Source organism: Hypomesus nipponensis, chromosome 6 (assembly GCF_054491055.1).
Source record: "Hypomesus nipponensis isolate SF chromosome 6, ASM5449105v1, whole genome shotgun sequence".
Lineage (NCBI taxonomy): Eukaryota > Metazoa > Chordata > Actinopteri > Osmeriformes > Osmeridae > Hypomesus > Hypomesus nipponensis.
This window is the reverse complement of record NC_140366.1, coordinates 16,657,501-16,683,607: the sequence shown is the minus strand read 5'-3', so window position 1 is coordinate 16,683,607 and position 26,107 is coordinate 16,657,501. Positions and strand designations below refer to the sequence as shown.

General features: G+C 49.9%; 1 protein-coding gene across 3 annotated transcripts in view; it reads left to right on the top strand.

The window, feature by feature from the left end:
- The first annotated feature begins 308 nt into the window (after positions 1-308).
- The window catches only part of evlb (Enah/Vasp-like b), a 33,948-nt gene continuing 8,149 nt past the window's right edge, over positions 309-26,107 (top strand). For 2 of the 3 annotated variants that reach the window (XM_084700254.1, XM_084700253.1), the window contains exons 1-3: positions 17,958-18,320; positions 23,574-23,742; positions 24,033-24,210. In XM_084700254.1, coding sequence (XP_084556380.1) covers positions 18,301-18,320; positions 23,574-23,742; positions 24,033-24,210 — 367 coding nt within the window. In that variant the 5' untranslated portion in view covers positions 17,958-18,300. Of the gene's footprint in view, positions 829-17,957; positions 18,321-23,573; positions 23,743-24,032; positions 24,211-26,107 lie in introns of those variants that run through there. The other variant, XM_084700255.1, reaches the window with a different exon arrangement.

Genomic DNA, 26,107 nt, shown 5'->3' with positions numbered 1-26,107 from the left:
TTCTCTGAATAATGGTTACTCATTATCATCACCCAAGTGTCAAACTGCTTCCGTTACACGCTACCCCACTGACCACACACACAGAACCCCATCTGTCTTTCAGTCAGGAAGGAACAGCTGGCCTACGCACCCGAGAGATTTGCTCACCTGTCGGTAGCCTATCAAATCAAGTGGGTCTCCGTACCGACACAATTGTGTTAGTTTCTTCAAAAGGTAGCCTACGCCTTAATGAAATGATCGGTTTTTCATTAACAATTAAATTAAGCATACACTCCGAAAAATATTCTTTAATGTTTTATTTAGGCTAGTTTTTTTATATTTAAAAACTGATCTGCAGCACCATACCAAGGGCGCTACCGGGCAGCGAAACCACCGTGACTCAGTTCTGAATATTTTAGCAGACTACTGCTCCTCTCTCTCCCACCCCCCTCTTTCGCGTACATGCTCCCAGTGGTGGAGGAAAGGAAAGATGGCACCTCAGAAGCCGCTGTCAGCTACTATGCCCGGACTCATGTCCTCTGGACAGCGGTCTCCAGCGCTCTGAAATGGCACCGAGAAAACTAGCAAAAGCTCGAGAGAGATTGGAGAGCAAAGCGGTTTGAACAGACAAATACTGTGCCATCCGTTTGTAGCATTTTCCCCACCCTAACGCCTCAGCATCTGCACATCACCCAGCCGGCTTTGTAGCATCGGCGTATTTGTAGATTTACAGAAATTCATCGCCCATTCTGGACGTTGCCTGAAATAAATTCTGAGGGAGGAAAAATACTGAATCACGTCCATCCTTCAGTGACCACTACGGCGGCAAGAAAAGGAGAGAAATATGAGGTAAGAGAAAGCATGCGTTTGCTTTTCGACTCAGTGCGTTATTAATGCACAATGAACGGGCTGCGGCGCGACTGAGATGTGCGATTTTTAGGGCGCATTATATTATTGGATTTGAAAGGATATTGCAAGATAAGCCGAAAATATCCAATTCGCTAATTCCTTTTATTTCTGCTATCGAGGTTACTCTTAAATGCATAGGACGCTCGACGCTGGTACACAAAGGTCTTTATCTCCAAAAACATTTGAGATGTTTCAACAGACCGGCGTGTCTACCTGTCTGAGGGCCTTCTGAGGTGGGGCAGCATTGTGCAGCACTGTTTTCATTGAGTCGTTCCGGTGTCAAATGTAAACAATTAATAATTTTGTTTAAAATAATTCCATATGTACACACTGCAGAGAAATAAGCTTATACGCACAAGCTTTGGTAATACACGCAAGCATGCATCTCGCAGTGCCAGCGCTGCTCGTGATGTGTGAGTGGTCTGCAGTGAAAAAAAGAGCTGTTGTCATAGAAACCAGGCTACACGTGCGGCATGAATAACACGGTTATAAGCGCTTGTGAGCTTTGGTATTTACATAGTAGACATTTTCTTTTCTAATGAGCATTATTGCTATCGCGATATCGCACTGCACAGAATAAACTGATAACTGGACGCAAAACACAGTCAGGCACATACAAACAATGGGTAGCTGCGTTCATTGGCAGGGTGGAATGTGTGTGTTGTGAACGGTAACCTTTCTGGTTATGGTTCGACCAATCAGCTTGGGCCTCAAGCACCCAATCAGACGAGGCCTCAATGCAGTTGCCTAGGACAGCACACAGCCAGGCTGTGGACAGGCTCTGCCAACCTGTCATATGATTTGTTGACTAGTCAGCTTTTTGCCCAGCCAGAATGCTCTCAGCCTATCAGCAGAGGCGTGGTTGGCACAGTTCAGTGAACCAACTTTTGGCACAGATCTACCACAGGCAGGAGGAACCCCAGGTTGAGACTAATAGTTGTTGGCTGTGCTGTCAGCAGCCAATATGCCTGTCTGTGAGCATGTGTGTGTGTGTGTGTGTGTCTGTTAATGTGTGTGTGCGTGTGTGTAGGTGTGTAGGTGTGTGTGTGTGTGTGTGTATTTTACAGCAGATCCCAAGGTCAGGGGATAATGTGGCAGAAGTGCCTACAGTCAGTCTGTTTGACCTCCCTAGAGTCCAGTACAGTCCTGCCTGGTCCATACCCGTTCTCCTTCCACTCTCTCTCTCTGGCCTCATCCTCCCTCCCTCTTCACTCCTCCCTCCTTGCCCATCCCCCTTTCACTCCTACAGCCTGTCTGTCTAGCTGCCTCTGGACATAATATAATCAAAATAAATAAATGAGTATTTTCATAGACTGAAGTCTACTAAGACTAACAACCAGTACCAGAAGATCTTAACTCCCAAACTAAGTAGAAATGTATTACACATTCGCACTGTAGGTGGCAACATTGACTGTGACTGCACCTCACGAACCTTGCCTCCTAGCCTGCTTAGTTTCCTCATCTCTGTGTGTGTGTGTGTGTTTATGTGTTTGCCTCAACGTTGGTAATACAATAATGCAAGTGTGTGTGTGTATTAGGATCAGCGTGTATGTAGGTTCCTCAGTGATTGTGAGTGCTACTGGGCGGTGTGGCTGTCCTGGACCATGTGCTAGTGGGACAGGAAGTGGTTGTTGTTGCTCTGTAACAGAGAGCTAACAAGCATAGATACTGTAACAGTCAGGTCATCCATACACCCAGACAAGGTCATGTTGAGTGTATGGTTTCCAGTGAGGGCTAACATGGCCTAATGAAACCAGAAGCTAAAGTGTCGGTGCACACAAACCTACACTGTTCAACCGGACTAATGGAGTTTTTGTGGCATTTTTCACTTCCTATATTCTTGTTTCTCGACTGGATTTAGGTGTAGAAACTGCTATGAAGGACTGAAGTAGTGTTTTGGGGCCAACTACCAGTTTATCCATGCCCTGTGTGAGCTTTGAGGTATTCTCCAGTGAGGTTCAGGGGGAGGATCCCGGGTCTCTTACCCCCAGATCGCTACTTCTAATCTGGGATTAAAGATGGTGCCTTTTCCCTCTCCTGGTGAGGGGGGGGGGGGGGGGGGGCAATCGTGGAAGTCTAGCAATATAATAGAGAACTGAGAATGCACTCCCTGTTTCTCTCTCTCACACACACACTCTCTCTCTGCCTCTCTCTCTGCTTCTCTCTCTTTCGGACGATCTATCCCCTTAGTAATGAGACAGCAGCTTCTCCTATGCAAATCTCCCGTTGTGACACAGAGGTAAAGCCTACAATGAGAAGCTGCTAAGCCAATGACTAACCAAGACAGCTGATACAGTCATTGCGTAATCACACTCCCAGGTTGTACAGCTAGTTGCGGTCCACTTATCCCCATTCACACCCCTATTGATATCGTTCTTCTGACATCGAGTAATAATCATGCAACAGTAGGATTGTGTTACACACAACACTAATCACTCCAACACAGTACTGTCAGCCTCAACAGGAAATACAATAAACAGGGTCTTGACTTCACCTGATCTCTGACTTTCTTTCATTTACATTTCATTTACATTTAGTCATTTAGCAGATGCTCTTATCCAGAGAGATTTACAGCAAGTACAGGGACATTCCCCCGAGGCAAGTAGGGTGAAGTGCCTTGCCCAAGGACACACCACCATTTTGCATGGCCAGGAATCAAACCGTCAACCTTCTGATTAATAGCACGATTCCCTAACCTCTCAGCCACCTGACCCCCCTTTCAAGCAGTTGTTTTCAGTCAGAATCTCATAATAGTTTTATTTAGCAGATGGCTTTTTCCAAAGCCACAGGGAAGATTTGAACCTTCAACCTTCTCAACTGAACTCAAACACTTTACCACTAAGCTTGTCTGTCACCTGACTTTCATGTAGCTCTGCTTTTCCAACAGGTGCTGCAGCTGTGTGTCCAGTGCTCTGATGTCGCTGACCTGTCTTACATGACTGCTACTATAACCGGCAAATGGCCAGTCCTTTTCATAACGGGGGCAGTGTGTCCTGCCTGCGGGCCTTATAACATGCTTCGTTGATGCGGGTGGGCTTGCACTTAACCCCCACACCAACTCCACAAACTTGGAAGTGAATCGTGAAAAATGTAGTTCTGACTCTGAACAAATGGCATCTGTCGATGACGCGTGATGGATGCGTATTGACGTGTGCGCTGGGCGTTGCCGTGGGTGACCCATATGTGTGCTGCTGCTTGGCCGGGTGGGCTGGCGACGGGCGTTAGGGGACAACTTCTGTAGACAGCAGAGCTTCTCAACTGAGGCAGCAGGGGCTGGTAGGAGAGGGGCAGGTTAGGCAGCAGGGGCTGGTAGGAGAGGGGCAGGTTAGGCAGCAGGGGCTGGTAGGAGAGGGGCAGGTTAGGCAGCAGGGGCTGGTAGGAGAGGGGCAGGTTAGGCAGCAGGGGCTGGTAGGAGAGGGGCAGGTTAGGCAGCAGGGGCTGGTAGGAGAGGGGCAGGTTAGGCAGCAGGGGCTGGTAGGAGAGGGGCAGGTTAGGCAGCAGGGGCTGGTAGGAGAGGGGCAGGTTAGGCAGCAGGGGCTGGTAGGAGAGGGGCAGGTTAGGCAGCAGGGGCTGGTAGGAGAGGGGCAGGTTAGGCAGCAGGGGCTGGTAGGAGTGGGGCAGGTTAGGCAGCAGGGGCTGGTAGGAGAGGGGCAGGTTAGGCAGCAGGGGCTGGTAGGAGAGGGACAGGTTAGGCAGCAGGGGCTGGTAGGAGAGGGGCAGGTTAGGCAGCAGGGGTTGGTCGGAGTGGACCATGTGCTAGTGGGACAGGAAGTGGGTGTTGCTCTGTAACAGAGAGCTAACAAGCATAGGTACTGTAACAGTCAGGTCATCCATACACATGATTACTGTAATAGCCCGACTCTCTAACCGCTTAGCCATCTGACACACTACATACAAGTATGTAGCCAGGCCATGTGTCTGCACTCCCTGTGTCAGTGTCATACAGCAGTGCTAAGGTCACATGTTTGTGTGTATTATGTCACAACGAGACGCTGAAGACACTGAAGTTATCAGGTCTTTATAAACTAGAGAAATGAAACATAACCCCTCCTCCTTCCCCCCTCAGCGCCGTAGCCACATCCCTGTAGAGTGGGGTAATTAAAACATCAGCTCATAATGGATGAGTCAGTAAGAGAGACATGTGTGTGTGTGTGTGTGTGAGTGCATGTGTGTGTGTGTTAGTTTGCGGATGATGGTCAATCCCTTGAGTGGATGAGCTTGTGTGAGTTAGCCAAGATGACAGAGAACGCCACAAGTCTTTAGCTTCTCCCCTTGTGTGGCTCTCTCCTCTCACTCTTTCACCCTTTCACTCTGTCCACTTCATATCACATCCCCTCATCTCCCCTCCTCATACCCTCATCTCCCCTCCTCATACCCTCATCTCCCCTCCTCATCCCCTCCTCCCCCCTCCTCATCCCCTCATCTCCCCTCCTCATACCCTCATCTCCCCTCCTCATACCCTCATCTCCCCTCCTCATCCCCTCCTCCCCCCTCCTCATCCCCTCATCTCCCCTCCTCATACCCTCATCTCCCCTCCTCATCCCCTCATCTCCCCTCCTCATCCCCTCATCTCCCCTCCTCATACCCTCATCTCCCCTCCTCATCCCCTCATCTCCCCTCCTCATCCCCTCATCTCCCCTCCTCATCCCCTCATCTCCCTTCCTCATCCCCTCCTCTCCCCTCCTCATCCCCTCATCTCCCCTCCTCATCCCCTCATCTCCCTTCCTCATCCCCTCATCTCCCTTCCTCATCCCCTCATCTCCCTTCCTCATCCCCTCATCTCCCCTCCTCATCCCCTCATCTCCATTCCTCATCCCCTCATCTCCCTTCCTCATCCCCTCCTCTCCCCTCCTCATCCCCTCATCTCCCTTCCTCATCCCCTCATCTCCCTTCCTCATCCCCTCATCTCCCCTCCTCATCCCCTCCTCTCCCCTCCTCATCCCCTCATCTCCCCTCCTCATCCCCTCATCTCCCCTCCTCATCCTCCCTTCTCCCCTCCTTCCTTCTCATCTCATCAAGGAACCTTTTCTCTCCACATCTCCTCTCCTCCTGTCTTCTTCTGCGGCTGAGCTCATGGAGGACTAGGTAAGGATTATGACTCCATCTTTTATTTATGTGGTTTTGGTGGGAAGAACCCAATCACTTCAGACAGCATAGGCCACACATTTCAACAGGCAACTTTTCACGCTTTTCCTACAGTATTTAACAGATTTGGCTCTTTCATTATGCAAGCTGTGTGTGTATGTGTGTGTGTGTGTGAGTGGGTGTGTGAAGTAAGTCAGTTTGATGACTGTGTCTTGGCTAGTGCTGGATCTGACTGTGACAGAGTGACTGGGTGGGTAGTGGATGAGTCACAGTGTATAGCATGAACATGATCCCTCAGTTTCAGATCCCAGTGATTAACACCCTTCAGGGCTGTGCTGAGTCTGATTAAGCAGACTGAGAAGTTTGTGTGTGTGTGTGTGTGTGTGTTTGTGTGTCAGTTTGCACCACTGTTATCTTAGCAGCTTTGTATCTGGTAGTGCCCCTCCCCCCTCAGTGACAGGGTAGTAGCCAGAGGTAGATGTGAGTGATGTGATTGGCTGTTGCACGTGTCACTCCCATCCGATCCTCTGGATCTCTGGCTTCTGACCTTGAAGAGCATCGTGGAACCTGACCAGAGATCAGCTCAGAGAGAACTGCCAGAACGGAAGCACACATACACGCACACACGCACACATACGCACACACACACATCCTTCATTCCCCCTGTGTGAGACAGAAGCCCCCTCCCCCCACACACACACACACCCACACACACAGCAGGTTTATTGTTTGGCTCGCACAGTGGCACACACACACACATATCCACTCAACATACACACACAGAGGCCCACATCAAACTCACACAGGAAGGGAGGTGTGTCACTTTTAAGGATTAGAATGCAATCTGCTAGAGAGAGAGAGAGAGAGAGAGAGAGAGAGAGAGAGAGAGAGAGAGAGAAGAGAGAGAGAGAGAGAGAGAGAGAGAGAGACAGTCTGAGAGAGAGAGAGAGAGAGAGAGAGAGAGAGAGAGAGAGAGAGAGAGAGGGAGAGAGAGAGATTGGGGGAAGGGCAAACTGCTACCAATCAGTGGGTTTTCTTTTCCCCTTTCTTGTTCTCTCTTTACCTGCACCCCATCGCTCCTCTCCTCCATCGCTCCTCTCCTCCATCGCTCCTCTCCTCCATCGCTCCTCTCCCCCATCGCTCCTCTCCCCCATCGCTCCTCTCCTCCATCGCTCCTCTCCTCCATCGCTCCTCTCCTCCATCGCTCCTCTCCCCCATCGCTCCTCTCCCCCATCGCTCCTCTCCTCCATCGCTCCTCTCCTCCATCGCTCCTCTCCTCCATTGCTCCTCTCCTCCATCGCTCCTCTCCCCCATCGCTCCTCTCCCCCATCGCTCCTCTCCTCCATCGCTCCTCTCCCCCATCGCTCCTCTCCTCCATCGCTCCTCTCCCCCATCGCTCCTCTCCCCCTTCGCTCCTCTCCTCCATCGCTCCTCTCCCCCATCGCTCCTCTCCTCCATCACTCCTCTCCCCCATCGCTCCTCTCCTCCATCGCTCCTCTCCTCCATCACTCCTCTCCTCCATCCTCTCTCTCTGGGGTTTCAAGTCACTGTCTCCATGCCTCTTATTTTTTTCACCCAAATCCTTCTTCAGTTCACCATCTGTGTCCCTGTAGGCCTATCTGTCTATAGATTTTTTCATCTAGCCCTCCTCTCCCTCCCTCTCTTTCTCTTCTCTTGTTCTCCCTCTCCCCCTTTCTCCTCCTCTCTCTCTCTCTCGCTCCCTTTCTTTCTCTCCCTTCCGCTCTCTCTTTCTTTTCACGTCTCGTAATGCCTGTTCTTTTGACTGTCAGATACCCTACCACACACCACACTCTAACCACACACGCACACACAAACAGAACACACACACACACACATATCCCCATGGCCCAGAGTACATTGGCTCAAGTCTTTAGACCCACTGTCCTCACTGAGAGGTCATTGTGTCAGCAGTCACAGTCTCTCCCTCCTGATGGAGGAGAACAGAGACGGTGGGGGAGAGAGAGAGAACCATGCAGAGATAGACATTCAAATAAATGGTTAACCAGGGTGAGGGGGAGAATGTTATCAGAGTGCAAAGCTGTATTCCAGCTGCTTTTCCACAGTATTCAGTACAACAGTGACATTGTGGAAAAACCTAATGTGTCAGGATCTTGTTCCTCCAGACTGACTGACAGATAAACACACACACACACTCAGTGTTTTACTGAAGTCAAAGCCCAAACAATAAACCAATCAAATATTAAGTGAACTCCCTTAAAGCTCAGAACAGATGGCATGCTTATACAAGGAGTGGAAGAGAGGAGTAGAGAGAGAGGGAGAGAGAGAAATAGAGAGAGAGAGAGAGAGAGAGAGAGAGGGGTGTGGGGGGGGGGGGGACGACAGGTTGATGGGAGGATTTGCTTTTGGTCCAGATTAGTATCATGACCACTTCACTTATATCAGACATCATCTATTTTAGAGTCCACACTCATCTAGAATGGATTTTTGATGAGATTTCTGTTCCTGGTTTTATAAATAAACTCTGTCTACTAGATTATTTAACCCCAAGCCAACCCTCCTGGCACATATACAGACACAGAAGAATTGTCTATGGCCTGAATCTTAGAGACTGAAATAGTACAAATAAGAAATACAATCATGTTTAGGGTCAGGATCTCTTCCTAGTCTCTACCCTGTCTGGCTCTGTAGAGAGAGACTAGGGCTTTGTGCTATTCATCAACATGTGCACCTTGCATTGCCCAACGTCATTAGCAGTAAAATTATATACGGTGTGTGAGTGTGTGTGTGTGTGTGTGCGCGTGTGTGTGTGGGGGGGGGCAGGTTTTACTCCTCTCCAGCCTGGCATGATGTCACTGTGAATTTGCCAGACGCTAGAAATAAGGAAACCATCGGATGAATTAGCGAAGGTCTGCCTCCCCTCCTCTCCCCTGGCTCTGCGCGGGTTAACGTGCCTCGCCTCAGCCAATCCGGTGGCTGGTAGAGGAGAGGAGGAGGGGATGAGAGGAGGAGGGGAGGAGAGGAGGAAGGGGGGGAGGAGGAGGGGATGAGAGGAGGGGGGGGAGCCTCTAGGCCTGGCGTCCATCGTTCATGTCACAGCTGGGAGGGAGGAGGGGGGAGGGAGGAGGGGGGTAGGTGGTAATCCAATGAGACACACAGAGGAGAGCCAGTGTGAGGGCAACGCCTCTTAGCACCGGGATTCTCTCCCTCTAAAACCCTCCCTCTCTCTCTCTCTCTCTCTCTCTCTCTCTCTCTCTCTCTCTTTCCCCTCCCTCCCTCTTTCTCTCTTTCCTCTCCACCCCCCCTCTCTCTCTCGCTCTCTCTCTCTCTCTTTCCCCTCCCTCCCTCTCTCTCAAGCGTAAAAAACCAAAGGATTCATCTCATCTCGTTCAGCCCTCTCGGACACAGCTGAAGAGAGCCTTGCCATCAGTTCTCTACATCCCACCCTTTCATTTCTTCGCTCCTTCTCTCTCTCCATATCACATCTCTTCACGATAAAGGATGCATCGGTGACAAAGGAAGGAGGATTCATTTAGTAGAATTTTTTTTTTTTCTCCAGAAGAACATCTTTGTTTGGAAGTGTCTTTGTTCAGAGCTTGGCTGCAGACCCCAGTGCTGCTGCTGGTGAACTAGGTTAGTGTGTCTGTTTGGAGCCAGTCGGAGAGGGGAGAGAGTGTGGCGTGGCGGAGGACAAGACAAGAAGAGGTGGAATGCCGGCTTCTCTGTGACAGGCGCTCCGCCAGCACGGCTGTCGGGGAAGACGTCGCTGAACTTTCACCTCTCCCATTAACGAGCACGGGCCAGCACAGAGGTGCGCACTCCGGCGGAGGAGAAGAGGAGCGAGGGAGGAAGGAGAAGAAGAGGAAGGGAGGACCGAGGAACGGCAAAACATCAGAACCCCCCCCCTCTTTTTTGTGTTTTTTCTTCCTGTTTTTTCTCTCCGTCTGGCGGAGCAGGGGTGAGCTTAGGGTTGGATGGTGTGTCGGCAACATGGATATGAACCTGCAGTCTCAGCGCTTCTACTTCCCCCAGATACACTGCGCCGACGCCGGCCAGCCCATCGTTGAGTTCAAAGTCAGGTAGGTTACCACGGCAGCATGGTGGGGATCTGAAACGGCTGACCAGTCCCGGGGAACAGCCCTGGTGTCTCTCCAAGATCTGGTGTCTCTCCAAGATCTGGTGTCTCTCCAAGATCTGGTCTTTCCAGATCCTACATCCATCGTTCTCCTGTCAGAGAGGAAACCTCTCTTCTTGCTTCCGTAGATGTAGAAGTGTCTGAGAGAAAGAGCCACGGTTCCTCCTATTGTTGTTTGGTATTGAACGCTGCGATCAGGTGCCTGATCTAGTGTCCCTGTTCAGGGTCCTGTGAGTGTCTGTCCTTGCGGAGGGCTGCAGCAGAATACTAATGTGACTGCTGCTGCTTGGGGGGTGGTGCAGCCAGTCCTGCAGTGCCGCGGTCCTGGCCAGGGACAGGAAGCCTGCCAGGCTTGCTGGGAGGATGACACTGTCAGCGTTGTGTGTCCTGTGTGCCCGGGCCTGAAGGAGCACCACTCTCCTCTGTGGCTCTTTTGTTCTGAGCCGCTCGCCCGGCCGCCTGCCCTCTCTTCCTCTTCCTCCGCCCGAATCACCCGCCTGCCCGCCTCTCCTCCTCCTCTCTGAAACGCTCCCTGCTCCCCGACTGCCTCGCAGCTTCCCCGATATGGTCGACGCTGTTGTCATGGTTGCAGAGCGGGGAGCGGAGCATGCTCAGAAGGGTCTTCTGCTCCTCTTTTGTCTTTGCGAGCAGACAGGGCAGGGCGTGTTGAACTGTTGCGTACATCACCACGTCTGTGTCTTCTGCCTGAGTACACACCTGTCCAGCTGTCCCCTCATCCGTCTGTTTACCCCCTCTGTCAATCCATCCTTTCATCTCTCCCTCCATCCATTTCCCCCTCCATGGTCTCAGATGCTAGCGTGAGCTGGTGTGTGAGATCCTCTCACTGCTCTGATTAGAGCAGCTTTAATAGACTCTCCTGTGGTCGTCCTCTGGTAAGCAGTGGTAAGCAGCTTGTGGAGCAGCCAAGGCCAGAGGACAGGGTTAGATAGCATGTCACTATCAGAGGACAGGGTTTGATAGCGTGTCACTATCAGAGGACAGGGTTTGATAGCCTGTCACTATCAGAGGACAGGGTTTGATAGCGTGTCACTATCAGAGGACAGGGTTAGATAGCGTGTCACTATCAGAGGACAGGGTTTGATAGCCTGTCACTATCAGAGGACAGGGTTTGATAGCCTGTCACTATCAGAGGACAGGGTTAGATAGCATGTCACTATCAGAGGACTGGGTTTGATAGCGTGTCACTATCAGAGGACTGGGTTTGATACGTGTCACTATCAGAGGACAGGGTTTGATAGCGTGTCACTATCAGAGGACAGGGTTAGATAGCCTGTCACTATCAGAGGACAGGGTTTGATAGCGTGTCACTATCAGAGGACAGGGTTAGATAGCATGTCACTATCAGAGGACTGGGTTTGATAGCGTGTCACTATCAGAGGACTGGGTTTGATACGTGTCACTATCAGAGGACAGGGTTTGATAGCGTGTCACTATCAGAGGACTGGGTTTGATAGCGTGTCACTATCAGAGGACAGGGTTTGATAGCGTGTCACTATCAGAGGACAGGGTTAGATAGCCTGTCACTATCAGAGGACAGGGTTTGATAGCGTGTCACTTTCAGAGGACAGGGTTTGATAGCGTGTCACTATCAGAGGACTGGGTTTGATAGCGTGTCACTATCAGAAGACAGGGTTAGATAGCGTGTCACTATCAGAGGACAGGGTTTGATAGCTTGTCACTATCTGAGACTGGAGAGAAGGTCCAGGAGTCACAGTAGGAGGGCTGGGACAGAAGTCACATGTCACTGCTTTTTAATGCAGCTTTGAACACCTGTTCTTATTTAGTTATGTAAGTTTAAACAAGTCAAGACCATTTTTGATCATTACATGATCAACAACCTTTTTTCATCTTGAATCTAGCTTGTAAACAACAAACACCGGCTGTTAGTTTTGTTCAACAGGTTTCTCGTTAGGAAGGGATGAGAGAGAAAAGAGAGACAAGAAATGGAAATAAATTATTCTTATGAAAAAGATTCCACTTCTGCCCAGCACCTGTCTACCTGCTCAGCACTTGAGTGAAGGGCACTTTGAAGAGATGAAAGCGTTTTTTTAAATAAGCTTTATTTTCAGGAGATCATTCCACCGCCTTGTGTTAACGTTTCATAAAAGGGATCTTATGCAATCGTCAGTCCCTAACACCAGCTGAAACACTGTAGTTGGGTAGCACACACACACTCAGAGATTAAGAGTGAATGAATGCAAATGAACTGACTGCGTTGTGTCTCAGTGTCTCCTTGTCTATAAACAGACACATTGCTCATTGTACCATCCCACTAGTTGTGTGTGTGTGTGTATATGTGTGTGTGTGTGTGTGTGTATATGTGTGTGTGTGTGACAGTAGCCACAGAGATTTGGAATCGAGATTAATATCTAAGCATCAGAAGGCTACCTTGGAGCAATTAGTCTAATACAGAATCAATACAGAGGTTATTTGCACAGGGAGGGAGGGAGGGAGGGAGGGAGGGAGGGAGGGAGGGAGGGAGGGAGGGAGGGAGGGAGGGAGGGAGGGAGGGAGGGAGGGAGGGAGGGAGGGAGGGAGGGAGGGAGGGAGGGAGGGAGGGAGGGAGGGAGGGAGGGAGGGGGAGAAAGGTATAACAGCCAGAGAAGGAGAGAGGGAAATGGGAGAGGCTGAACACATGGGAGAGAGAGAGAGGTGGGGGTGGGGGGGGACATGAGTGAGGCTGGAGGAGAGAGGGGGATGGTGAGAAAGACAAGAGTAAGCAGAAGAGAGGATGGAGGAAGGGAAGAGAAACTGGGAGGCAGGGATATGGAGGGAGACATGGGAGTTTGGTGGCTAGACCTTCCAGTACTAGATACAGTTCTGAAGATGGTGGAGGGGTAAGGGCGGAACACGCCTTAGACAAGCCTTTGTGAGGGATTGTGGGATTTGTGCGCCTGCCTGGGTTCCATGGCGACGGAGGCTGTGCATCCCGGTCTGAAGCCAGGTAACCATGACGACCGGCCTCAGACAACGCCACAGGAGCGTACACACAGTGTGTCCCTCCCTCTCCCTATTCCTCCGAACACCAGGAGAGAAAACCTAACCTTTTACGGTGTGTGTTTGTGTGTTTGTGTGTGAGTGTGTGTGTGTGTGTGAGTGTGTGTGTGTGTGAGTCACTGATGCACGGATACTCTGTCAAGACACAGAGAGGGAGAAAAGATGCTCCTTTTTTTCCTACACCCGCCCTCTTTAAACCTCTCCTCAGATATGAAGGTCATCTGATTCTATGAGAATAAACTGTCCCCCCTTCCCCTCCCAAATCATCCGCTTTATCTTGACACATTGTTGGATCCCCACACCTAAATCCTACTGTACACTACAGTACATTATTACTTGGGGATTATGTCCTGTCGTGTCTGACTGTATGATGAGCTCAAAGGGTCATATTTGTGGGCGGAGAATACAGAACAATGTAGCTGTTCTCTTCTAGAGGGTGAAAGAGACTCAGCCAATGTTATATATCACAGAACACAATCCAGAACGTTCTAGTTATGAATGATATCCTTTACAACATGGTTAGATGTGTCTTTGACATTTTCATTTCAATTTCATTCATTTAAATGTAATTAAATCCATTTAATTGACCCAGAAGAATATCCAAGCGTTCAGATGGGCACAATTTCCGAATGAGTAAAACATGTAGAATATTACCCCTTGCAGCCGTGACATATCAGAAACATGATTTACTGGTTTTAAGGTAAATGATTGACGCCAGTTTGGTCTGTTTAGCATCAGTGTTGGAGGCTGGGTGATGGAGGGTGGGTAAGAGAGGCTGGGAAGTCCAGGGGAACTCTCCGAGAAGGTTTACGTGCAGGCATTGTTGTGCCTCCCTAGTAGAGAGACCGCTTACACTAATGGCCTCGAAAGTAACATAGATCAAATGTAAACATGCTGTGTAAGTGTGTATGTGGGTTCCTTGCCATGGTTACTGACTCCAGTTAAATCGTCGTTAAATGGCATCATCGGGAGAGAGTGGCCGCAGGGCAGGTCGTCTGGTATCTGTCTCTCTCTCTCTCTCTGTCTCTCTCTCTCTCTCTCCCAAGGAGAAAGCAGCTTTCTCTGAACAGCATGCGATGACCACCCCCCCCCCCCCCCTACTGTGCCTCCTGCCCATGTGTTTCACCTCCAACAAATGGAGACCCATGCATTTTTAAACCCCACCCCCCCCCTCAGGCACAACACCTTCTCTCTCTCGCGTACTCTCTCCCTCTCTCTCTTTCTTTCCCCTTCTCTCTCTTCCCCTCTCTCTCTTTCTTTCCCCTTCTCTCTCTCCCTCTCTCTCTTTCTTTCCCCTTCTCTCTCTCCCTCTCTCTCTTTCTTTCCCCTTCTCTCTCTCCCCCGATCTCCCCCTCTCTTTCTTTGTCCCTCGTCCCCACCTCTCTTTCTCTTCTTCAGTATGGAGTCTGAGCGCCTTTGCTCTTATGTTTGATTGGTCAACTCACGCTGAGCTTCAGGGGTTGACTGATTGATCCACACACACACTTATCGTGCACACACACACTTACTGTACACACACACCAATACCACCGTTGTTAGGTTCCCTAATGCTTTTTGAAGCCTAACTGCTGTTTCAGGTCGATGTAGACACAGCCCCAGGCTCTCTCTGTGTGAAACATTCCAGTGAACAAACACTCATTAAGAACAGATCAGCTCAGCAAGACAGCAGAGCAGGAATGTCTGTCTGTCTCTGCGTACAGCGCCCGGCCTTAAAAAGGTTGGTTCAAAGTCCTTCAGTTGGTGCACTCTCTTTTGAACAATGTCGTTTTCAGTTAATCCATGACAGTGAAAAGAGTACAGTCCGGCTGAAGGAAGAGCTGCTTGTGTTAGTCTGGCCCGGGCTGATCCCACACTCTGCTACTCTTTCAACAGTTCTCACTTCTAGGGATTTCCCCTCTACAACCGAATATCTTTGAGTTATAGTCCACTTTTCTCCCTCCTTTGTTGTCTTCAAATCAACCCACAGTCCTGTACCTGCTCCTCCATTCTGCCAGGTGTGTGGTGTCTTCCCTCAGGGTGATGTTTGAGGATGTTTGGACCGAGGCCAGCGCTGACGACACAGCGGAGAGGATGAGCTGACTGTGCAGATTAGCGCGTCACTGAGGGTTTCTATGATGCTGCATGTTGGCACTGCGTGACAGTCTTACGAAGACGATGCTCTGCGTACCTCCACATGTTGATGACAACATGACTCCTGGTCGTTCTGAGGTCTGTTCTTTTAGCTGACCTGAATCCCGCAGGAACCCATGGAGTTGAACACGTAACTATTCTGAACGTCACTTTGTCCTCGTTCAGGAAATCTCAGTTGAAGAGTTCTCCAGCTCTCCTTTGCGCCACAGTAAACCATCCACAGGTTCTGTTCCCCTTGAAACTCACTCATCCTCCATCCTCTGCTTCTCAGTGTGGTGCATAGCTGGGGAAAACTCTTAAATGCTTTCTGTTATCATCTGTGGGGAAGCTGTAAAGAGAGCATATGTCTCCGCTCTCCCTAATTACTATTAGCTGGAATTAAACCATCAATTCAAAGAGGTTTACGATCCCAGGACTCGGCTTTCTACACTGCAGCTCCCGCCGCTGTCGACCTCCATTCACTGTGTTTCCCAGCCCGGGTAGTGTGAGAACAAGAGGAGACCTGGAGCAGAGAGGACACTCGTCGTAGACAAAGCCCAGGGAGATAAACATGTGGTCACGGTCTGCCGCCAAGCCAGCAGGGCTGTCCCATCTCGCGGCACACCGAGGGGGCTGTAAAAGCTGGGTAATGAGCAGCTATTGTGACAGTCTACTCCCATTCTCCATCCTGTCGACCTCCCCCGCCCCCTCCCTCCTTGCTACAGTGGGAGCTTCAAGACAGGGGGCTGTAATTAAAGCGCCGGCCCACTGAAAGACCCTGGCTTTCATGGTTTTTTTATTTATATCACACTGCTCATTCATCTTTCCTCCTCAGCGATATTTTCTAGGCCAAAGCGAATATTCCACCCCAGTTGTCATGCCAACAAATTAGCGTGCTCTTGCGTGGTCTTTGCAGTCTGCAGCGGAGTCTGGGCTTAAGTGTGTTTGAATGAACGTGTGTTTGTGTGTGTGTGTGTGTCGTCTGTGTGGGTAGCATCGTGGTCTCCTGGCTCGTTCTGTTCCATCTTTTACACAGACGCAGACAAACAGTACAGACAGTATTCCTGAGACATACTAGATTTTATTATATGATAAACATATATTCCCTGTAGATTGCTCTCTTACACACACACACAAGCACAAAGGGTACACTCACACACATCCAAATGCACAACTTGAGACTTCAAACACCCTAAGAACACAAACACTGACTAACAAAGACTAGATTTCCAGACTTTACACAAATGCACTGGGCCAGACACAAACACACTCCTACAGCATTCTAGTCTGTAGGAAAACAGGACGTCTAGATTGGCTCTTATCCAAACAATCTGTAAGGAAGCAATCGTTGTAGGCACACTGTATCCTAATTTGAGTTATTTTAGGACATGCATAAACAAAATGCCAAAGTTTGTATGTCTTCTGTCGAAGGAAATCATATTCTATCTTTCTTCTTCCTCCCCCTCCCTTCACCAAACCTCAAATACGCAAGCAAGAAAGCTGCTTATATAACTGGCTTCCAAAAACAGCCTGACTCATAATTTTCACAGTGCAGTGCCATGTTTCAGTAGACTTTCAGAGTGATATTTTCATTGGCGTGCGCACACACACATCCTGTCAAACCCACAGATTTCAACAACAGGGCGGTCTAACACACACACACACACACACTAACACACACAAGCATATCTGTTTTCACAGATCCGTACACTTTATAAACCATATAGCTGAACCATTAGAAGACAATGTACTAAACTGATCTCAGACCAGGGCTTATACCCAACCTTGACCCACTACCACATTACAGTGAGAGAGCAAGGCTTGAGTCATTAAGGTTATTGGCCCTGTTGTCAGATGTGTCCATTAAGCGTTATTTATCACATTGTCTATTAAAGCCGAGCTTACAAAGATCCTTAATCTCATCGTAAATGTGGGCCACGGTTATAAATGTTTCAGCTATCAGCTGTTCTGCTTTCTGCTACTTTGATGTTTGATGCAGTGCACAGAGACACGTTTTCATTATGCAGCTCCTTTGGCTGGCGTCCGTAAGCAAACATCTCAGGCAAAAACAATCCCTGTTCTTGTGTTCTGGATCACGGAGAGAATTTTGTAGCAGAGCTTAAAGACAATTTGTGGTGCTGTCCTGCCAGTGAGGGCTCGTTTTTTTGGCGGTTCACTTTGAGCAGCTGGCTGGCGAACACAAAGACGTGTTTTGTCGGCCCCTCTCCCTCAGGCTTCCTCTGCTATCAAGGAGCTGACGGAGGCTGCAGCCAGAGCAGGCCTGGAACCGATGAGAATCATTTGATTCTGGGATTCACGGAACATAAATTACATGGGGGGTGCATTTCAGGGCAGGGCTGTATTGTGTCTTACCAAGAAGTGCATCCCCTGCTAACTCTGACTAGGAAAGTGCCACATGCATGAAACTTACTCTGGTTACTCATACTAGTCCCCTCGATGTACAGTAAGAAAAATTTGATGCTGGGATATACAGAACATACATTACATGGGAGATGCATTTCAGGACAGGCCTGCTTTGTCTTGCTTAGAAGTGAAATTCTGATCGCAAAAATTCACCCAAAAAATTTCTAGCTTCCGAAATTCGAACTGAACACAATTCAGGCTGCTCAAATTCAAATGGTGAAATTCAGATCTCAACCACAAAAAAATTCAAGCTGAAACAATTAGAGCCGAAAATAACTGTGGTCGCGCGCCACAAATAAATCAATGTTAAGGGAAACACTGCGGTGCCTCATAGGAACACTTCTGCAGCAAAGCATGCTAACGCACTACCTTGCTAGCTAGAAGCTAGAAGAAGCTAGATAGCACGCGTGTTAGCTTGTAGTTCGAAGCAAGCTAGCTTCTGTGTCTGTACAGGGAAACAAGCTAATTCCCAGAGTGCTTCACCACCAGTTGTAGAGCCCGGCAGAAGTACCTCTCTGGGCTGGGCAGGGCTCGCTTATCCTGGGGATGGTGTTTAGGCTGTTAATAAGAAGCGCCGACTTCGGAGAAGAATCATCCGCTTCGCAAATGTGCGTCATCATGTTCCGTGTGTGCCTTTTCTGATAGAGTGTGACGGAGGAGACATGAAGTTAGAAAGAGAAAGGTATTGTTGGTGGTCCCTGGAGTATTAACCCATGCAGCAAGAATCACACACTCACTCACACACACACACACACACACACACACTCACACACTCACACACTGTGGTTCTGGTGGCAGAGATCAGTGGCAGCCATTACTCTGTTCTGCCATACATCGTACATCAGCATAGAGAACCTAATGAAAGAGGTGTGTGTGTCTGTGTGTGTGTGTGTGTGCGCAAGCGTCTCTGTATTTCTCTGTGTGTGTGTCTGTGTTCCCTTAGATTTATAGGCATTGCACTTAACAGTTTTTCACATATTGAATAACAGGGAGATTAATAACAAGGTGACACTGAGATAACAGAGGGCCTTTTTGATGACTCACCAGAGCGTGCTATAACATCGCTCTGTCAGTATCAATGTCCCTGTCAGTCCGTGTGTGTGTCTGGGCGCTGGAGGGACCGGCTCATCTCAGGTCTGAACCAGGCCATTACACAGACTCAGCTCAGCTGGGTCTCTAGTGATGTGCTCACTATGGGATGGTTTACAACCCATTAACCTACTGTACGTTCCTCCTTCTGCTCACGTAGAATGCTGCCCCCCCCCCCCACACACACACACACACACACACACAGACACACACACACACACACAGACACAACGCATGCCGGACTCAGGAAAGATAACTCTTCACGCTAATCCATCATATCAGTTTAAGGCAGTTTTATCTCCCAGTAGATGACCAGAGCTGGCTGTATAATGGGGTCTGACGTCAGTTACATATTTGTCTTTTGAACCTTTACCCACCCAGGCTTCTCCCTGTTTTCAGATCCCATCTGTCCCTGAAGACACACTAGTCCTGTGTGCTGCTCACGTTTTGTTTACCTCAGGGTCACTATCACGCACCCAAGCACACTGCACACATGCAAACCTATACACCTAAGCACATAGACAAGCACACGCACACTGGCACAGGAGTGAATGTGTGTGAGACCACCAGGGTGTTTTTAAAGACGCAGGAACCGCAGCGGTTCCAGATCCCCTACAGCTGTTACTGACCTGATTCTCCTGGAGATGTCCACGGTGTGTGTGTGTGTGTGTGTGTGTGTGTGTGTGTGTGTGTACTGTCCAAGTGCTCTTTGTATACATGTGTGTGCATGTGCGTGTGTGTGGACATGAAACAGTGCAGGACTGTCTTCGGGCTGTTGTCAGAACCACGGTGAGCTGTGCGCACTGAGAAGCAGAAAGACTGTGGAGGGCACAAGGCCTGGAGGTCTGCTGTGACAAAACACATTAAGAAACAAATGCTACACACGTACACACACACACACAAGCATTTGGGATTCCTCACAGCTCGTGACAGATCATTGCATTTCTCCCAGAGAAGAGTACTTCAAAGGTTCTGATGTTTCCTTGACTGTGCTCTGTCTTCATTTGGGGAAGTTCAGGGAAGTTCTTTCCGCACGGGGTGTTGGAAGTCTGCTCCTGTTCTGAGGAGGTGTCAGATTGCCTGAGCAAAAAAGTGTCTGAGATGCAGAACTAAACAGTGATCCGGGATTTATTCTGCACCTGTATGGAAGTTGTGGATCTTTAGCTCTGATCCTGCATCTGGCTTCAGCACCTTCACCGATTATCCTTGGTGACTGATTATCATCTGTGTTTGTGTTACCCTGGCTTCCGTACGAGGTGTGTGTGTGTGTGACGTGCAGGTGTGAGCACGTTGACTAGCGTGTCTCTGTGTTGACAGACCATGGTTTTGCATCTGTGATCAGGAACGATAAGTAGGTATATTTAGCTCCTGGAGATGACAGCGAAACAGAAATAGTACCGGGAGATCAGTTGTGTGACAGTGTTGGTTAGTGTGAAGCTTTAAGAATGATTCTCCCATCCAGGCACCTGGGAGTGTAAAGATAGAAGCTGTCTACATGTGCCACTGCACTTTCATCTGGAGGCTCTCAGCTCCAAGCAGTATGTGTGTTTGGTTTCTCTGATGACCACACAGCATGGCCACTATGGTCCAATAGGGTACAGAGGGCTGTACACTGGAGGGAGGAGGAAGGGAAGGAGAGATGTCAGAAGAACGACAGCAGTGAGCGATGGGATGGGAGTAGAGGGCAGAGGGAAACTGAAGAGTTAAAGATGGAGGGTGGCGAGACAGGGGAAGATGGTTTAGAGAGAGAGAGAGAGAGAGAGAGAGAGAGAGAGAGAGAGAGAGAGAGAGAGGTCAAGGATTACGTAGAGAGGGAGAGAGATAGAGGCATAAAACTGGTGAGTTAACGTTCCATTAACCCTGTGATGACCCCAGGTCCCTGAGGGAGACTCTTCCTGTTTCAACTGTGGAACTGTGAGGGAGGGAGAGAGAGAGAGAGAGAGAGAGAGAGAGAGGGAGAGAGAAACAGCGTAAAGGAGTGGCAAAGGTACAAGTGGATGAAGAGGCTCAGACGTAAGAGACTTACAGCAGAAGGAAAGCAGTTTTCCAGAGTCCTAAGCTGAGGAGTAGAGCTGTGCAGGGGTAGGTGTGGAGCAGAAGGCTGGGGGGGGGGCAGCTGCTGTAGGCCACATCTACAGAACAAGAGGGTATGGGTGCTTCTGGGGGCGCACATCAACAATAACTTCAGGAGGAATTAATAATCGATGTGCTTGCGCATGTGGGGTGTGTGTGAGTGGGAATGTGTGTTTATGTGTGTGTGAGTGTGTGTGTGTGTGTGTGTGTGTGCTGTCAGAGGTAGTGATGCTGAGCCAGGGTGAAGGAGCAGACATGCCAGCCCCGCTACTGCAGCAGACAGAACCGACAGACCCACACTTAGCTCGACACAGTCATGAAGAAAGATCTAGAAATGTGAATTTTACGTTTCAGTTTATGCCCATCTATCCCTATTTCCTCTGGGCAGGACAAAAAGTGTGTGTGTGTCAGTCTGATCCCCATTCACACTGTGTGTGTGTCCATCCTGCAGTCAAGGTGAACTCAACATCTGACTTATTCATGTCCTGAAGAGCTGTTGTTAATTTTTCAAAGGGTGTGGCACATAACTGTCAGTGAGTTTGTTAGATGCCTCTCTTTTACTCTCCTCTCGTTCCTTATCTACCTCTCCCTCTCCTCTCCCTCTCCATCTCTACCTCTCTCACTGTCTGCCTCTCCCCCTTCCATCTAGTTCAAGTTCTCTGTCTCGAAAGGTTCTCATTTATTCATGCTTGTGGGGTTCTCCGACATTTCCCTCCTATTGCCAAGAACTCCCGTTAAAAATTAACTCAGACGACAAGTTAGAGAAAATAAATGAAACAGCTCAGTGCTCTGCTGCTCCACCAAATCTAAAGCCTGTTAAGATCTAATGCAATGTGTACAGGACCACTCTCAGCCCCAAATTATTAAAGGCTATTTATATCTGAGAGGTTCTGTCAAACATGTGGCAGTGTTCAAGCATAGCTACTGTGTGTGTGTGCGTGTTAGGGTGTGTGTGTGTGTGTTAGGGTGTGTGTGTGTGTGTTAGGGTGTGTGTGTGTGTTTGTGTGTGTTAGGGTGTGTGTGTGTGTGTGTGTTAGGGTGTGTGTGTGTGTGTGTGTTAGGGTGTACTGTTTATTTGACTCTTCAGATTCTCCTGTTATTACTTTGACTCGTCTGTAGATGAGTGCTGTCTGGCTGGTCTCTGGAAACCGCTGCGATATGAATGAGATTTACAGCTGCAGAAGTTAAGATATTATCTTTATTGTCCCAAATGGTGGAAAACTGTCGAGCCTCTATGTTGCCTTCATCATGTGTTTTCATATGTGAGCAGAAACTGTCTGGACCCCCTCCCCCGCTCTCTGTCTTCTCTGCATCTCAAGCAGCCATCTTTCTCTCTTATCTCCATGTTTCTACCTAGCTATGCTTTTATCCCCCTCTCATCTGGTATCATCCTTTCCACTCTCTCTCTCTCTCTCTCTCTCTCTTTCTCTCTCTCTGTCTCTCTCTCTGTCTGTCTCTCTCTCTCTCTGTCTCTCTCTGTCTCTCTGTCTTTCTCTCTCTCTCCCTCTCTGTCTCTCTGTCTCTCTCGCTCTCTCTTTTCTCTCTCTTTTCTCTCTCTCTCTCTCTCTCTCTCTCTCTCTCTCTCTCTCTCTCTCTCTCTGTCTCTCTCTCTCTGTCTTTCTCTCTCTCTCCCTCTCTGTCTCTCTGTCTCTCTTGCTCTCTCTTTCTCTCTCTCTCTCTCTCTCTCTCTCTCTCTCTCTCTCTCTCTCTCTCTCTCTCTCTCTCTGTCTCTCTCTCTCTCTCTCTCTCTCTCTCTCTCTGTCTCTCTCTCTCTCTCTCTCTCTCTCTCTGTCTCTCTCAGCCTCAGGGGCTGCTCCTCTAATTAGAGCTGCTTGGCGATGAGGACAGGACACAGATGGGCCACTTCTTGTTATTGTCATCTCTGAGCCCAACTATTTCACCCTCTGCTCTTCCTCTCCCCTTCCTCCTTCCCTCCCTCTTCCTCTCCTCCTTCCACCAGGACTTTTGGTTGACTCTGCATTTGTGACCTCACCTTCAAAATCTCACACAACCATTGTTTACTGGGAATATGTCCCCATCAGTGTGTGTGTGTTGCGTGTGTGATGTGCATGTGTGTGTGTGTGGTAGGGTGAAGGTCACTGGAGGGAGTTTAGTGGCTGTGATGAATGCAGTTGGAAGCAGGCTCAATGCTGAGGGTCACACACACACATTCACACACACACATTCACACACACACACACATTCACACACACACACACACACACACACACACACACACACACACACACACACTGCTCAATCCACATTCATTTAGAACATCAGCAGATGCTGGAGCTGTGCTTGGTTAGGTTTGGATTAGGCTGTTAATGTGACATTGGCTTGTAACCCTGGGTTCAACTCTTGCGGGGTATTTAGGTCTTTTACATCTTAGGAGAGCCCGTCAGATGTCCAATCAATCACATGATCTGGAAATCGCGACATCTGGTGTTGTTTATGTTCCAACAGTCCTGTCTCTACGCCTCCATGCCAAACACTTAACTAATCAACCTTCCCCCTCCTTCTCTCTCTGTCTCTCTCTGTCTCTCTCCCTCCTCTCTCCCCGCTCTCGCATTCTCTCTCTCCTCCCCATCCCCCCCTCTCCCTCCCCCCCTCCCTCCCCCCTCTCCCTCCCTCCCCCCTCCCTCCCCCCTCCCTCCCCCCTCTCCCTCCCTCCCTCCCTCCCTCCCCCCTCCCTCCCCCCTCTCCCTCCCTCCCCCCTCCCTCCCCCCTCCCTCCCCCCTCTCCCTCCCTCCCCCTCTCCCTCCTCCCACAGTGAGCAGAGTGTCTGCCAGGCGCGAGCCTCCGTCATGGTGTACGATGACACCAGTAAGAAGTGGGTTCCCATCAAGCCAGGCCAGCAGGGCTTCAGCAGAATTAACATCTACCACAACACTGCCAACAACACCTTCCGGGTCGTGGGGGTCAAGCTGCAGGATCAGCAGGTAGGGGTCAGAGGTCACCGCCAGCGCTCTCAGCCTGTCACAGCGGGACATGGCTCCTGGAGGAGGAAGAAGGGATTCAACAATAGAAGGGATAGAGGCTGAAAGTCCTGACTTTTGAGTATTTTGCCTCTCTCCCTCACTCTGTCCATCTCTCTCTACCTTTCCCTCCCTCCCTCCCTCCCTCCCTCCCTCCCTCCCTCCCTCCCTCCCTCCCTCCCTCCCTCCCTCCCTCCCTCCCTCCCTCCCTCCCTCCCTCCCTCCCTCCCTCCCTCCCTCCCTCCCTGCCCCAGGTGGTCATCAACTACTCCATAGTGAAGGGTTTGAAGTATAACCAGGCCACGCCCACCTTCCACCAGTGGCGTGACGCCCGCCAGGTCTACGGCCTCAACTTCGCCAGCAAGGAGGAGGCCACCACCTTCTCCAACGCCATGCTCTTCGCTCTCAACGTCCTCAGCACCCAGGACGGAGGTGTGTGCACGTGTGTGTGTGTGTCATGGGTGAGAGGAGCGTCGGTGTGTGTGTGTTGACCAACTATCAGTGACGATATTGACGTAAACTGTTTCCTGTAGAGTAAAACAGTAAAGGTTTTACCAGCTTCCTTCCATTCCACACACGTTCACTGTGACCAACAAACTGTCCCAAAATCAAAAGGTTGTTTCTCCAGCTGCTCTACCCCGTGAAGGGATGGCAGCAGTCCTCTGGAATAAGACCTTCCTTCTGGTGAGATGCTCATGAGATGAAGTGTGCGTGGAGGCTGGCAGACGGGGCAGGGTATCTCAGAGCAGAGAGAGGAGATTACAACCACACAACACCACTAATAAAGCTGTGTTGGTCACTCACACACCCACACACTGCATACACACCCACTCACACACTGCATACACACACACACCCATACACACCTATACACGAATACACACATACACATACTCACACAAACACACGTAACTCCTTTAGTGAGACCCAGTCCTCCACATGGCTCTCTCGCTGACCCCACTCGGCCTGCAGACCCCCTGGGTGGGGCTCCTCTCCTGGGGGGTGACGGGTCCTAGCCCTAGCCCTGGCCCCTCCCCTCCACCCCCAGCTGGGAGCCCTGGAGGCAGCAAAGGGGGCAGATTGTAGCGTGTCTAACCCAGACAAACAGGTCTGAGCAAAGCCCCAGTTGATACACAGTAAATCCAGTCATTCTAGTGATGGGGTAGCGCAGGTTCCTATGCCAAGCTTGGAACCAGGGCAGGAAAAGAGCGTTTGTCCTTAAGGGTTTTAGTCTCTCAGAGTGCAGGGTTTGGTTGGGGGCCGGTTGTGGGTTGTCATCCAGATCTCTGGTCTCTCCTGTGGGCTTGCTTCTCTCTGACAAGTTGCCCCTTCACCCACTGGGACTTCCACCCCAGGTTCAGGCCTCTTTCGTCTCAGCACACAGGACTTTCTTTCCAGCCCCATCCACTTATGCTGTTTACACTCTGGTGTAGAAGGGCCCTTGGGGGAGTAGTGGTGTCGCACCTTCTTGGACACAGCGCCACCTGCTGGAAACCCCTGCTGCTGTAGCCTAGACGCAGCTAGACATTGTTAGTGTACGGTGTTGGTGGTGAAGGATATAGCCCGGTCTGATGTGTAGCCAATCACTTGATCTGGAAACAGATTGGTATTGTTTATGTTCCGTCTTTCCCGTTGGCCTCCACACCAAACACGAGCTAGCCTACCGTGCTACGAGACATGGCAACACAGTTCATGGAGCTATCCCACAACAAACCACTGGGCATCCCGCAGGATTGAGGCATCGGGCCGAGGTCAGACTGGATCAGGGGTGCTGCCCAGGCACCGGAGCCTGAAGAAGACCTGTGTGATTGGGCCCCAGCGGATGATGGATGATGCCGTCAGGGGAAAAGGGGAAAGCCAGATCCTCTTCTGCTGTGGAGGCGAAAAGCCTGTCTTTGTAATGGAGCTCATTCTTTTACATTGAGTCATTTAGCAGACACTCTTATCCAGAGTGACTTTCAGTAAGTACAGGGACATTCCCCCTGAGGCAAGCAGGGTGAAGTGCCTTGCCCAAGGACACAACGTCATTTGGCACAGCCAGGAATCGAACCAACAACCTTTTGATTAATAGCCTGACTCCCTAACCGCTCAGCCATCTGACCCATTTTAGCTTCCCTCTGACCTTAGTTTCACCTCTACACCCCCCCCCCCCCCCCATACACACACACACGATTTCCTATGTCACAATCATCAATGACCTTATCATTTACTCATATATTCAGTCTTGATGACAGACACAGTTCTATAATAACAAACACCTACTGGTTTGATCTTTCTTATTTGTATTCACTGTAAACACCGTCCTCTGACCTTCCTGCCTCTGAGAGAC